The sequence below is a fragment of the Ranitomeya variabilis genome, chromosome 2, assembly GCF_051348905.1.
Source record: "Ranitomeya variabilis isolate aRanVar5 chromosome 2, aRanVar5.hap1, whole genome shotgun sequence".
Classification (NCBI taxonomy): Eukaryota; Metazoa; Chordata; class Amphibia; order Anura; family Dendrobatidae; genus Ranitomeya; species Ranitomeya variabilis.
In genome coordinates, this window is record NC_135233.1 from 19,826,577 (window position 1) to 19,842,129 (window position 15,553).

General features: G+C 40.7%; 1 protein-coding gene across 1 annotated transcript; it reads right to left on the reverse strand.

Annotated features, from left to right (window-relative positions):
• Positions 1–2,996: 2,996 nt before the first annotated feature.
• LOC143804200 (uncharacterized) lies at positions 2,997–9,269 on the reverse strand. The gene is made up of 6 exons (XM_077282059.1): positions 9,076–9,269; positions 8,801–8,968; positions 8,594–8,717; positions 8,381–8,478; positions 7,715–7,772; positions 2,997–5,253 (listed from the first exon to the last, which is right to left on the reverse strand). Exons 1-6 carry the CDS (start codon positions 9,181–9,183, stop codon positions 3,878–3,880), a joined length of 1,932 nt encoding a protein of 643 aa, XP_077138174.1. The 5' UTR covers positions 9,184–9,269; the 3' UTR covers positions 2,997–3,877.
• Between the last annotated feature and the right edge of the window lie 6,284 nt (positions 9,270–15,553).

Consider the following 15,553-nt stretch of genomic DNA (forward strand, 5'->3'; position numbering starts at 1 on the left):
CTGTCCCATCATTGGCGCCGGCCGGTATGTGCGGGCAGTGCTGGGGTCTGCTGGCCGTGCTGGGGTCTGCTGCGGGGCTGTGCGGTGGTGGTGGGGGCGGGGGTGTCTCTGTGTGCAGGCATCGTCCGATGGGACTACAAGTCCCATCGGGCTCTGCCTGCTACAGTGACAGTGTATGTATGTGCGGGCCGGCGCCGGTATGTGCGGGCCGGCGCCGGTATGTGCGGGCAGGCGCCGGTATGTGCGGGGGTGTGCGTCTGGAAATTGACGTGACGTTGGCGGAAATAAGCGGTGGCTGCAGCCTGGGGGTCGCGTGACCCGGACTCAGCCGCCAGCATAGCGCCGCTCACAGGCGAAAATGGCAACAGAAGGTATTTACACAATTCATCAGGGGCCCCGGGGGGATACATTGGGGGGTTAACTGAAAGTAGTGGACAACCCCTTTAACTTTATCATTTTTATAGATCATTTCATCTTCAACTTGTTTAACTGTTCACAATAACAGTAATTTTGACCTGGGGTGCCCAAACTTTTACAAACGTTTATCTTGAATAATCATTGATAAATGTGAGAAAATATCTATTCTTTCCAGGAGTTTAACTACTCATTAAACCACAAACATCTGTGTCTATTAAGTCCAGAAGCTGTTCTGATTTTGCAGTACTTTTCTTAGGAAATGATTTTCTTGACATTTTCCCTTTAAGACAGCTAGTACATTTCGTTGTCTGATTACACAGATCCACTATAATACCATCGGCAAGTTGTTTTTTAACTAGCTTTCTTATTGCTTCTGGGTCTCGATGTGCAAGACGCCTGTGCCACACATTGATACAATTCTTGTCCTGTTCATGTTTAGCAGTGTATATACTTTCCTTGCATTTTAGCTGGTACAACTAACCTTTGATTTTTCTTTCTGTTAGTTTCTCACCTGCCTTTGAGATGATACAGCTGACATCTTAAAATGTTCTTAAAATGTAACTCCATTTCCTTGTCTTGTAAGTTTTTTCACCGATAACAGATTGTTTTCAAGACTAGGGACATAGAGCACGTCCTTTACTGTGATATTTCTGCTTTGCATTGGGAAGACTTGACCATTAATGTATTCATCTCCTATTCCCTCTGAATTCATATACTCACCATTAGCCAAGATCACCTTCTCTGACTTACTTTCCTTAAGGTTAGAGAAGCTTCTGTCATGTCACATGACTAGTTGCCCCAGAGTCTATATACCATGCATACTTTGATGTACTTGCATGGTGTATACTTCAGTACTTAAAGTGTCATATTCTTCAGTAATGGCACTTTTAACCCTGTGATGATTATTCTGCCTTTTCAGCTGATTCATTATAGCTTTCCAGACTCTGCAGTCAGCCGTTGGGTGCCATGATTTCTTGCAGTCAAAACACTAAAATGTTTCCTTCAAATGACTTATCTCTGGGTAGATCTTGGGTTTTTAAAGTGGATTGTGCTTTGGATACCCCTCTGCTGCTTACACTTTGTCTTTCGCTGATACTTATCTACAAACTTTGTCACGCTCACGCCCAGACTGGGTGGTGTGAGCGGGGGATTGTGGCCCCACTGTGTCACAAACCAGACTACCCTAGAAGGGGCGTGACTAAGCAGCTACCTTGGTGTTCACTGGAGCCTCTGATGGTGAGGTCAGACTTGTGCGGCATGCGGCTACCAGGTACCACTCCAGGGTGGTGTCTAGCTCTGGCTGCCGATCCCACTGAGGGACAAAACTCGAGGCAGGTGCGAGCGAGTACGGTTAGGCACAACTGGTACTCTGGCGGGCACGGCTGCTACTCTGGCAGGCAGGCACGGCTGGCACTCTGGCAGGCGGGCACGGCAGGCACAGAAGGGGCAGGAACTGACTTGGGAAGGACAGAGACACGGAGTAGAATGAATGGAATATGGGAACTGGTATGGACCTGTTCAGACTGGATGAGCTTAACCCCAGGGTGCAGTGCAGGACAGAACCACAAGGTGCAGAGCAAAGGGTGGAGCAGAGCCGCAGGTTGCGGAGCAAAGAGTGGAGTGGAGCCGCAGGGTGCAGAACGGAGCAGAGACACGGTGCAGAGCAAAGAGCGGAGTGGGGACACAGGCTATGGAGTAAAAAGCAGAGCGGAGCCACAGGGTGCAGAACAAAGAGCGGAGCGGAGCCACAGGGTGCAGAGCAAAAAGTGGAGCAAAGCCGCAGGGTGCGGAGCAAAGAGCGGAGCAGAGACCACAAGGAAACACACAGCGGAATAGGAAAGGCAACAGACAGGGATACAAACGAACACAGATAAAGCACTCAGTTCAGACAAGGTCAGGTGTGGGATAAGGTACAGGAATAGGACACAGTACAGACAATGATGGACACGGGAACAAATGCAGGACAAGGATTCAGGCCTGAGTATGCAGCCCTCAGGGAGGCGGGAGCACAAGACACATATAGCACAGTAATAGGTCTGAAAACAGAGACAGGACCTGGCAACACAGCAGCAAGGCACTGACTAAGAGAAATCGTTGCACAGGCATCCTCCAATGGGTGAGTATGCCTTAAGTACCTGAGGCCTCTTGGCAATTAGCTGGGGACACCTTAGGAAGGTGCACACTGATCCTATAAGAAACAGGTAGTGCAGGGGCCGCCCCCCTAAGCCCACAGCCAGGAAGCCAGCAAGCAGGCGACATGAGGTTTCACAGCAAGGAGCCGGCAGAGGACAGAACACACAGCGTGGCCCAGAGTAGTGAGTAACTTGGTGTGTAAGGCAGGTGGGGGATGGGAGGCCATGCAGTGATGCCGGCAGGGTTGTTACACTTTATTTTGACATAATCAAATGTAAGCTCATAATCTGGGCACGCATATAGTGCACACAAATGTGTATACCTTTCTGGTAGACCACTTAGGGGTAGTGCAGCAACATGGAAATCCTTTACATTTTCCCCAGTGCCCCGCAGGCACTACACAATTTCTAGAGTATTTCCTATGTAATCCTGAATATCTTGGCCCTTATTTAGCTTAGACTGATACAGCTTTCTCATTAAATGGAGTAGATTGCTGAGATTTATCCTTTCATACATTTTTTGCAGATGAACCCACTTTTCTTTTACAGTTTCTCATTTACATACATGCACCATATGATCATAATCTATACTAAGGGAGATAGTGCTTTGTGATCCTTGTCCACCCAGTCTTCTGGTAGTGGATCATGTATAGACTCCTGTGTGCATTTCCATGTACCTTTTCTTATCAGCAGCATCTTTACCTTGAATTTCCAGGATTGGTATTTCTGGATAGTCAGATTTGGCACTGTGAACTTCACAGAGTTGCTGCTGGCAGCCATCTTTGCTTCTTCTTCTTAGTATACTGTTGTTCTCTCTCCTCTGGCATGTTCTCTGTGTCTTTGAGTTTCTGGGCCCATAACTTGATGGCAGTGAATTAATCTCTGCACTATCCAGACTTTCAACAATTAATATATGTTTATTCAGGAACACAGATAACACAGCTTACAACTGGTATTTATCATAGCTTAAGATATTAGCATCTTGTCTGTCAGCTTGCAAAGAGAAAGTAAAACTGTGCCCCAGCTTCACACACAGTGAACAGGAACTTCCCTTTTTGTTTTGTTTTTTTTTTAACAATGAATTATTGGCAACACTATGGCTGGACACAGAAACTCGCGCAATACTAAACGGCAGTAAATAATAGTTGATGTAATATATGCACTGATAAGTATTATTCCAACAAAACAAGATATTTTTTTTTCCGTTATAGCCTTTTTCACAGTATGAACCATAAAATAACTTCTCATATAAATGAAGTCTTTGATGGCAACCAAGAATGTATTCCTAACAAAAGGTATTTCCCACATTTAAGACATCAAAATGGCTTCTACCGTGTGTGAGTTCCCAGATGATGTAAAAAACCTGATTTATGAGTAAAACATTTTCCACATTCTGAACATGAGTGTGGCTTCTCTCCTGTGTGAATTCTCAAATGTTCCACAAGATTTGATCTCTGGCTAAAACATTTCCCACATTCTGAACATGAGTGTGGCTTCTCTCTTGTGTGAATTTTCAAATGTTCCACAAGATTTGATTTCTGGCTAAAACATTTCTCACATTCTGTGCAGGGAAATGGCTTCTCCCCTGTGTGAATTCTTTGATGCTGCACAAGATAAGATTTCTTCCTAAAACATTTTCCACAATCAGGACAACAAAATGGCTTCTCTTCGGAATGAAGTCTTAGATGATCCATAAGACTTAATTTCTGAGTAAAACATTTCCCACATTCTGAGCATGAAAATGGAGTCTCTCCTGTGTGAGTTTTTTGATGCTTCACAAAATTTGATCTATGGGTAAAACATTTCCCACATTCTGAACAGAAAAATGGCTTCTCTCCTGTGTGACATCTTAGATGATCCACAAGGTTTGATTTCTTCCGAAAACATTTCTGACATTCTGAACATGAAAACGGTGTCTCCCCTGTGTGAGTTCTCAAATGTTCCAAAAGACTTGATTTCTGGCTAAAACCCTTTCCACAGTCAGGACATAAAAATGGCTTCTCCCCTGTGTGAGTTCTTTGGTGATTAATTAGATACCATTTCTTACTAAAACATTTCCCACATTCTGAACATGAAAATGGCTTCTCCTCTGTGTGAGTCTTTAGATGTTTCACAAGACTTGATTTCTGAGTAAAACATTTCCCACATTGAGGACATGAAAATGATGTCTTTCCCTTGTGACTTTTCTGATGTCGAACAAGAAACGTTTCTTTGGTAAAAGATTTCCCACATTCCAAACACAAAAATGGCTTCTCTCCTGTGTGAGTCCTTGCATGTTTCACAAGACTTGATTTCTGTGTAAAACATTTTCCACATTGAGGACATGAAAACGGAGTCTCTCCCGTGTGACTTTTCTGATGTCGAACAAGATGCATTTCTTTTTCAAAAGATTTCCCACATTCCAAACAGGAAAATGATTTTTCAATTCTGCGAATTTCTTCATTTCGTAATATAGTAGATCCAGTATCTACATTTTCCCCACATAGAAATGGGTTCGCCAATCCAAGCCCAGTTCCTTGTTTGCTGATCAGTGATTGATTAGACAATACCGTTATGTGGCTGGTATCACTGGACAGATCTCCGCTGTGAAGGACTACAGGTATATGTAGAGATATTGAATTTTTTTCTGTAGTATTATTATTTTCTACATTATGAGCGGGAGCTATATTGCGACGTCTATAGGAGCTTCCCATCCAATCTTTACCTAGAAAAAAAAATTCACAAGAAAAATATTTTAAAAAGAAATTACCAGGAGACAAGTTTTGGACAGGAGTTATATGAGCTAAAAATGTATAATAAACTTATGTTTAAAGACTTTGCCCTCCTGACGAAAACTGCAAAGGCGGTGAAACGCGCGTCGAAGTGCGGTCATAGACCATATATTTTTACATCATGGCCACAGGTAAATTGCTGCTTACCTTATAATATGTTATGATCCAATGTGCCAGTTTATTTCATGTCTCTGAAATTCATACTTAAATAATACTCTGATTTACTGTGCACAAGCAACTGTTACTGTGAGCCTGTATATACATCATAAGCTTACCTACTAGCATTCGACAGCTGACTATTTAATATATTCACATGTTGTTTTATATGCTTACAATTGCTATTTAAGCATTTATCTTCTCCTGATGTGATGGTCTGATATTCTATTGTTCCGTCATTGTTCATATGTTCCATGCGTGACAGGGAACCCAGCACCCCTGTCCCTACTTTATACTATTCTTCCTAAATATTTTTCTCAATTCTAATAATTACATGTGATATATGTTTTTATCATATATATTTCATAAACTTGTTAGATTTTATTATTCTTGATCGTGTTGCTCCTTCTATGTTCGCTATTGGTATATGATATTATGTTTAAAGAGTACCTATCGCCAATCTGTGACTGCACATTTTATTTAATAAAAGAGTGGAGAGCTCCATATTGGTGATTGTTGTAAATATCAACTATTAACAAAAGCGCTCAGAAGAAACCCTAATAGACTGACTTCTATCAAAATTTGGCCTGACCTTCCAAGTCGTGTGATCCCAGCATGCAGTGAGGAATCCGCCAAGCGGCCACAGTCGCTATCGCTCTTTCCGCTAGAACAGTGCTGCCACGTAAGTTTGGAAAAACTTTTGGAAGAAAATCTGGCATTATCAGAAAGGAATTAAAGTAACTTCTGAGCACTTTTGTTAATGGATTTATCCACTCTTAGTAAAATAAAAGGGCTTCCCCAGTACTTTGTAAACCAATAGAGAAGAGTTGTGGAGCAAAGAATAGTAATATTTGACCAAAAGAAATACGACAAGGACATGGAGAGGTTACCTGATTATACTATATCCAGATTTTGCAGATCTATAACTTTTTTTTAATTTTGTATGACTGTAGGTGATCTAGATGCTGTACATCCAATTTATTACATACAATTGACCTCTTTTATTTTAACTTTTCCCTCAAATCCAACCTTCAGGGAGGAGTCTCAAGCAGAGAAATACTGTTACATATCCTGCCTTGTTTCAGCATCATGACTCGATGAGCGGCCAACTAATGGTTGCCAGACGCTGCCTACCCTTCTGAAAAGATTCCGATCTTCCCCTATCAATCCATATAGTCTTTCCTGCTCTGAATGCACAATGTTAGCCTGATGAACAGAGCATAAAACGCAAGAAATTTAGTGTTAGGGTTGGCGGAACGCACCGAATATATTTATTAGATGGGATAGGTGCGTTCGCAACCCGGGATCCACCGTGCAGGAAAGAACCTGCTGCTAAGTAAGGCGGCGAAGCAAATTAGAATAAACGAACTCTGTTACTTAACAGAGCAAGTAGTAAAGAGAACGCTGTGCCCTGTTTAGCTCACAGGGGACACAGCTATTGTGTAGAGCCGACAGTGGTCATGCAGTCCAACCAACACGCAGCTCCTCTCCGGTGGAGCCAGAATTCTATCGGCTATTAGCCAGCCCTGAATTCACACATAAACTCCTCGCCGGAGGTGCCAGCATTCTAGGGGCTTATTTCAGCCGGGTCCCTGACCACACACACGACCACGCTGGCACTGAGCTCGTACATATTTGACACTAGCGCATGGCCGTGCGGTCATGAGAACCTTATATAGCTGGAGCACCAACAGGACCTTCCAAGAAGGACCAATGGAAGGCTGCCACAGAACTTGATCAGGTACAGGACCTTCCTGGAGGACCAATGGAAGTTGCTGCAGTACCTGAGCATGTGACCCTTGATCTCCACTGAGAGATCTTACCCTGGGCATGCTCAGTGTGTGCAAAGCAGGACTTAGTCCCAGAAAAGCCTGCTCGCCGCAGACCAGTGCAGGGTACAATAGCAGAGCCTGGAGAGGCAGCAGTAACCCTTTGCACAGAATCAGACTCAGTGAGATGCTGGGACCGATGTCTCCGCTGAGCAGGCTCTACTGCGGCCGATGCAGAATGGGAAACTGCAGCAGACACGGCTCGAGATTCCCCCTGTGCAGCAGCGGGAACTCGACTCCTAACATTTTGTAAATGAAAAATTTAGTTTAAAATAGGACAACATAATATTAAAAAAAATCTAATCAATCATAGTAATAATAATCACCATGAGGACATTTTTCTGAACTTCCCATCACTGGTCCCAATAATGACATTTAGTGTGAAACAAGATTGCCGAGCGTGTCTTACCCGTCACTGACGCTGATGTCTGATGTTGAAGTCCACTCGTCGTTTCACCAGAACTTTCCTACAAGAATCCAATATTAAACACATCAGAGAAAAAAGGAACACTCGTTAATCTTATGTCTCGACATGAACCAATCAACCCTAAAATGAGAAATATCTCCTGGCATGGCGTTCAAACAGCAATGACATTTAACCAAGTACACGTCTACTGAAATATTGCCATTATCCTCGATGTGAAATAAGCTTTGTCTATTGTAAGGCGGACACTGTGTTCAGTGAAAATAGTTCTTACATTAATCAGCGTCGTCACCACTTTTACAGTAAAGAAGTCTTTCATCACTGCACAAGATTAATCCTTCTACTTCTTTCAGTACTTAATTATTTGTTTTAGGAGAAGTTTTCTGTTTTAGAAGCTGCTGATTGGCATTGTGCTGATTGTCATCTACATGTACACTACAAAACTTTCCGATTATTCGCAGTGAATCTCAATTTCCTGACGACAGGAAGCTTCACACAAACCTATATAAACCCAGAAACCATTTATACCGAAAACAACCAACAATAACAGGATCTGCTGGAGCCTCCAGTACTCGGCGCGGCGGCCGGAGATTAGTAAAGGTTTCATTACATCAATCTATAGAGAATGTACAGAAATCTCATCTCATCTACCTGATGATCCCGGGGGACATCTTCCTCCTTCTCTGGCCGATCCTGGGAATATAGAGGACTGGGACTTCTCTCCGGGGGATTTCTCGGACTGGATCCATCTATAGGAAATAACCGCAGTGACTGAATACATTGTCTATATGTGATGAGCTGATGATGGGGAATCTAGACGACTCTCAGACCTGTTCTCTACAACCCAGGAAGGTCTCCTCTTACCCGGAGATGTGATGGTCCGGTGATCCTCCATCATGGCGTCCTTGTACAGATCCTTGTGTCCTTCTATATACTCCCACTCCTCCATGGAGAAATAGACGGTGACGTCCTGACACCTTATAGGAACCTGACACACACAATGACCCGCCATTAGCAGACCCCTCCCCCGGCGTTATTGTATAATATCCCAGCATTCCCGGCAGCGCTCACCTCTCCGCTCAGCAGCTCAGTGATCCTATTGGTCAGTTCTAGGATCTTCTGCTCATGTATCAGTGAATGAGGTGGAGGCTCGGTGATGTCACTCGGGGTCCTGCTCCGCCCTCCTGACACACGGGGGGTCACACACTCCCCAGACGACGTCTTCACTACTGTGTGATCCTGTGTATGGGGAGACGCCGATCACTACACAGAGGACAAGAATCCTTCACCTTTCCCGTCATTTCCCTGCTTTATTCCTAGAGATCAGAGTGATGTGAAGATCTCACCTCTCCAGTGATCCAGTAGATTATCTCCAGGGTGAGGTCTAATATCCGAGCCGCCATGTGGTCTGTGTCCTGCTCCATCCTCGGGGGGTCACTGATGGAAAAAACCATCGTCTATTCTAGGAAAAAAAAACTGCTCTAAATCTCATTTTGTCGTACCCTAAATAATGAGAATCATCCCCAGATATTAGGAGGAGCAGTGTGCAAACAGTATACGGTGTAAAGCTGTGTGTGTATAGTGTAGAGCTGTGTATATAGTGTAGAGCTGTGTGTGTATAGTGTAGAGCTGTGTATATAGTGTAGAGCTGTGTGTATATAGTGTAGAGCTGAGTATATAGTGTAGAGCTGTGTATATATAGTGTAGAGCTGTGTATATAGTGTAGAGCTGTGTATATATAGTGTAGAGCTGTGTGTATATAGTGTAGAGCTGTGTATATAGTGTAGAGCTGTATATATAGTGTAGAGCTGTGTGTATATAGTGTAGAGCTGTGTGTATATAGTGTAGAGCTGTGTGTATAGTGTACAGCTGTGTATATATAGTGTAGAGCTGTGTATATATAGTGTAGAGCTGTGTATATAGTGTAGAGCTGTGTGTATATAGTGTAGAGCTGTGTATATAGTGTAGAGCTATGTATATATAGTGTAGAGCTGTGTTTATATAGTGTAGAGCTGTGTATATATAGTGTAGAGCTGTGTATATATAGTGTAGAGCTGTGTATATAGTGTAGAGCTGTGTGTATATAGTGTAGAGCTGTGTATATATAGTGTAGAGCTGTGTGTATATAGTGTAGAGCTGTGTATATATAGTGTAGAGCTGTGTATATAGTGTAGAGCTGTGTATATATAGTGTAGAGCTGTGTATATATAGTGTAGAGCTGTGTATATAGTGTAGAGCTGTGTGTATATAGTGTAGAGCTGTGTATATAGTGTAGAGCTATGTATATATAGTGTAGAGCTGTGTTTATATAGTGTAGAGCTGTGTATATATAGTGTAGAGCTGTGTATATATAGTGTAGAGCTGTGTATATAGTGTAGAGCTGTGTGTATATAGTGTAGAGCTGTATATATAGTGTAGAGCTGTGTATATAGTGTAGAGCTGTGTGTATATAGTGTAGAGCTGTGTATATATAGTTTAGAGCTGTGTATATATAGTGTAGAGCTGTGTATATATAGTGTAGAGCTGTGTATATAGTGTAGAGCTGTGTGTATATAGTGTAGAGCTGTGTGTATAGTGTACAGCTGTGTATATATAGTGTACAGCTGTGTATATATAGTGTAGAGCTGTGTATATAGTGTAGAGCTGTGTATATATAGTGTAGAGCTGTGTGTATAGTGTACAGCTGTGTATATATAGTGTAGAGCTGTGTATATATAGTGTAGAGCTGTATATATAGTGTAGAGCTGTGTATATAGTGTAGAGCGGTGTATATAGTGTAGAGCTGTGTGTATATAGTGTAGAGCTGTGTATATAGTGTAGAGCTGTGTGTATATAGTGTAGAGCTGTGTATATAGTGTAGAGCTGTGTGTATAGTGTAGAGCTGTGTATATAGTGTAGAGCTGTGTATATAGTGTAGAGCTGTGTATATAGTGTAGAGCTGTGTGTGTATAGTGTAGAGCTGTGTATATAGTGTAGAGCTGTGTATAGTGTAGAGCTGTGTATATAGTGTAGAGCTGTGTATATAGTGTAGAGCTGTGTATATAGTGTAGAGCTGTGTGTGTATAGTGTAGAGCTGTGTATATAGTGTAGAGCTGTGTATAGTGTAGAGCTGTGTATATAGTGTAGAGCTGTGTATATAGTGTAGAGCTGTGTATATAGTGTAGAGCTGTGTGTATATAGTGTAGAGCAGTGTGTATATAGTGTAGAGCTGTGTATATAGTGTAGAGCTGTGTGTATATAGTGTAGAGCTGTGTGTATATAGTGTAGAGCTGTGTGTATATAGTGTAGAGCTGTGTATATATAGTGTAGAGCTGTGTATATATAGTGTAGAGCTGTGTATATAGTGTAGAGCTGTGTATATATAGTGTAGAGCTGTGTATATATAGTGTAGAGCTGTGTATATAGTGTAGAGCTGTATATATAGTGTAGAGCTGTGTGTATATAGTGTAGAGCTGTGTATATAGTGTAGAGCTGTGTATATATAGTGTAGAGCTGTGTATATAGTGTAGAGCTGTGTATATATAGTGTAGAGCTGTGTATATAGTGTAGAGCTGTGTATATAGTGTAGAGCTGTGTATATAGTGTAGAGCTGTGTATATAGTGTAGAGCTGTGTGTATATAGTGTAGAGCTGTATATATAGTGTAGAGCTGTGTATATAGTGTAGAGCTGTGTGTATATAGTGTAGAGCTGTGTATATAGTGTAGAGCTGTGTATATAGTGTAGAGCTGTATATATAGTGTAGAGCTGTGTATATAGTGTAGAGCTGTGTATATAGTGTAGAGCTGTGTATATATAGTGTAGAGCGGTGTATATAGTGTAGAGCTGTGTGTATATAGTGTAGAGCTGTGTATATAGTGTAGAGCTGTGTGTATATAGTGTAGAGCTGTGTATATAGTGTAGAGCTGTGTGTATAGTGTAGAGCTGTGTGTATATAGTGTAGAGCTGTGTATATAGTGTAGAGCTGTGTATAGTGTAGAGCTGTGTATATAGTGTAGAGCTGTGTATATAGTGTAGAGCTGTGTATATAGTGTAGAGCTGTGTGTATATAGTGTAGAGCAGTGTGTATATAGTGTAGAGCTGTGTATATAGTGTAGAGCTGTGTGTATATAGTGTAGAGCTGTGTGTATATAGTGTAGAGCTGTGTGTATATAGTGTAGAGCTGTGTATATATAGTGTAGAGCTGTGTATATATAGTGTAGAGCTGTGTATATAGTGTAGAGCTGTGTATATATAGTGTAGAGCTGTGTATATATAGTGTAGAGCTGTGTATATAGTGTAGAGCTGTATATATAGTGTAGAGCTGTGTGTATATAGTGTAGAGCTGTGTATATAGTGTAGAGCTGTGTATATATAGTGTAGAGCTGTGTATATAGTGTAGAGCTGTATATATAGTGTAGAGCTGTGTGTATATAGTGTAGAGCTGTGTATATAGTGTAGAGCTGTGTATATATAGTGTAGAGCTGTGTATATATAGTGTAGAGCTGTGTATATAGTGTAGAGCTGTGTATACAGTGTAGAGCTGTGTATATATAGTGTAGAGCTGTGTATATAGTGTAGAGCTGTGTATATAGTGTAGAGCTGTGTATATATAGTGTAGAGCTGTGTATATAGTGTAGAGCTGTGTATATATAGTGTAGAGCTGTGTGTATAGTGTAGAGCTGTGTATATAGTGTAGAGCAGTGTATATAGTGTAGAGCTGTGTATATATAGTGTAGAGCTGTGTATATCGTGTAGAGCTGTGTATATAGTGTAGAGCTGTGTATATATAGTGTAGAGCTGTGTATATAGTGTAGAGCTGTGTATATATAGTGTAGAGCTGTGTATATAGTGTAGAGCTGTGTATATAGTGTAGAGCTGTGTGTATATAGTGTAGAGCTGTGTATATATAGTGTAGAGCTGTGTATATAGTGTAGAGCTGTGTGTGTATAGTGTAGAGCTGTGTATATAGTGTAGAGCTGTGTATATATAGTGCAGAGCTGTGTATATAGTGTAGAGCTGTATATATAGTGTAGAGCTGTGTGTAGAGCTGTGTATATAGTGTAGAGCTGTGTATATAGTGTAGAGCTGTGTATATATAGTGTAGAGCTGTGTGTATATAGTGTAGAGCTGTGTATATAGTGTAGAGCTGTGTATATATAGTGTAGAGCTGTGTATATATAGTGTAGAGCTGTGTATATATAGTGTAGAGCTGTGTATATAGTGTAGAGCTGTGTATATATAGTGTAGAGCTGTGTATATATAGTGTAGAGCTGTGTATATATAGTGTAGAGCTGTGTATATAGTGTAGAGCTGTGTATATATAGTGTAGAGCTGTGTATATATAGTGTAGAGCTGTGTATATATAGTGTAGAGCTGTGTATATATAGTGTAGAGCTGTGTATATAGTGTAGAGCTGTGTATATATAGTGTAGAGCTGTGTATATATAGTGTAGAGCTGTGTATATATAGTGTAGAGCTGTGTATATAGTGTAGAGCTGTGTATATATAGTGTAGAGCTGTGTATATATAGTGTAGAGCTGTGTATATATAGTGTAGAGCTGTGTATATAGTGTAGAGCTGTGTATATATAGTGTAGAGCTGTGTATATATAGTGTAGAGCTGTGTATATATAGTGTAGAGCTGTGTATATATAGTGTAGAGCTGTGTGTAGAGCTGTGTATATAGTGTAGAGCTGTGTATATAGTGTAGAGCTGTGTATATAGTGTAGAGCTGTGTATATATAGTGTAGAGCTGTGTGTATATAGTGTAGAGCTGTGTATATAGTGTAGAGCTGTGTGTGTATAGTGTAGAGCTGTGTATATAGTGTAGAGCTGTGTATATAGTGTAGAGCTGTGTATATAGTGTAGAGCTGTGTGTATATAGTGTAGAGCTGTGTATATAGTGTAGAGCTGTGTGTGTATAGTGTAGAGCTGTGTATATAGTGTAGAGCTGTGTGTGTATAGTGTAGAGCTGTGTATATAGTGTAGAGCTGTGTATATAGTGTAGAGCTGTATATATAGTGTAGAGCTGTGTGTATATAGTGTAGAGCTGTGTGTATATAGTGTAGAGCTGTGTGTATATAGTGTAGAGCTGTGTATATATAGTGTAGAGCTGTGTATATAGTGTAGAGCTGTATATATAGTGTAGAGCTGTGTGTATATAGTGTAGAGCTGTGTATATAGTGTAGAGCTGTGTATATATAGTGTAGAGCTGTGTATATAGTGTAGAGCTGTGTATACAGTGTAGAGCTGTGTATATATAGTGTAGAGCTGTGTATATAGTGTAGAGCTGTGTATATAGTGTAGAGCTGTGTATATATAGTGTAGAGCTGTGTATATAGTGTAGAGCTGTGTATATATAGTGTAGAGCTGTGTGTATAGTGTAGAGCTGTGTATATAGTGTAGAGCAGTGTATATAGTGTAGAGCTGTGTATATATAGTGTAGAGCTGTGTATATAGTGTAGAGCTGTGTATATAGTGTAGAGCTGTGTATATATAGTGTAGAGCTGTGTATATAGTGTAGAGCTGTGTATATAGTGTAGAGCTGTGTATATAGTGTAGAGATGTGTATATAGTGTAGAGCTGTGTATATATAGTGTAGAGCTGTGTATATAGTGTAGAGCTGTGTGTATATAGTGTAGAGCTGTGTATATAGTGTAGAGCTGTGTATATAGTGTAGAGCTGTGTATATATAGTGTAGAGCTGTGTATATAGTGTAGAGCTGTGTATATATAGTGTAGAGCTGTGTGTATAGTGTAGAGCTGTGTGTATAGTGTAGAGCTGTGTATATATAGTGTAGAGCTGTGTATATAGTGTAGAGCAGTGTGTATAGTGTAGAGCTGTGTATATATAGTGTAGAGCTGTGTATATATAGTGTAGAGCTGTGTATATAGTGTAGAGCAGTGTGTATAGTGTAGAGCTGTGTGTATATAGTATAGAGCTGTGTATATAGTGTAGAGCTGTGTATATAGTGTAGAGCTGTGTATATATAGTGTAGAGCTGTGTATATATAGTGTAGAGCTGTGTATACATAGTGTAGAGCTGTGTATATAGTGTAGAGCTGTGTATATAATGTAGAGCTGTGTGTATATAGTGTAGAGCTGTGTATATAGTGTAGAGCTGTGTATATATAGTGTAGAGCTGTGTATATATAGTGTAGAGCTGTGTATATAGTGTAGAGCTGTGTATATAATGTAGAGCTGTGTGTATATAGTGTAGAGCTGTGTGTATATAGTGTAGAGCTGTGTATATATAGTGTAGAGCTGTGTGTATAGTGTAGAGCTGTGTATATAGTGTAGAGCTGTGTATATATAGTGTAGAGCTGTGTGTATATAATGTAGAGCTGTGTATATAATGTAGAGCTGTGTGTATAGTGTAGAGCTGTGTATATAATGTAGAGCTGTGTATATAGTGTGGAGCTGTGTGTGTATATAGTGTAGAGCTGTGTGTATATATAGTGTAGAGCTGTGTGTATATAGTGTAGAGCTGTGTGTATATAGTGTACAGCTGTGTATATATAGTGTAGAGCTGTGTATATAGTGTAGAGCTGTGTATATAGTGTAGAGCTGTGTATATAGTGTAGAGCTGTGTATATATAGTGTAGAGCTGTGTATATATAGTGTAGAGCTGTGTATATAGTGTAGAGCTGTGTATATAGTGTAGAGCTGTGTGTATATAGTGTAGTGCTGTGTATATATAGTGTAGAGCTGTGTGTATATAGTGTAGAGCTGTGTGTATATAGTGTAGAGCTGTGTGTATATAGTGTAGAGCTGTGTATATAGTGTAGAGCTGTGTATATATAGTGTAGAGCTGTATATATAGTGTACAGCTGTGTATATATAGTGT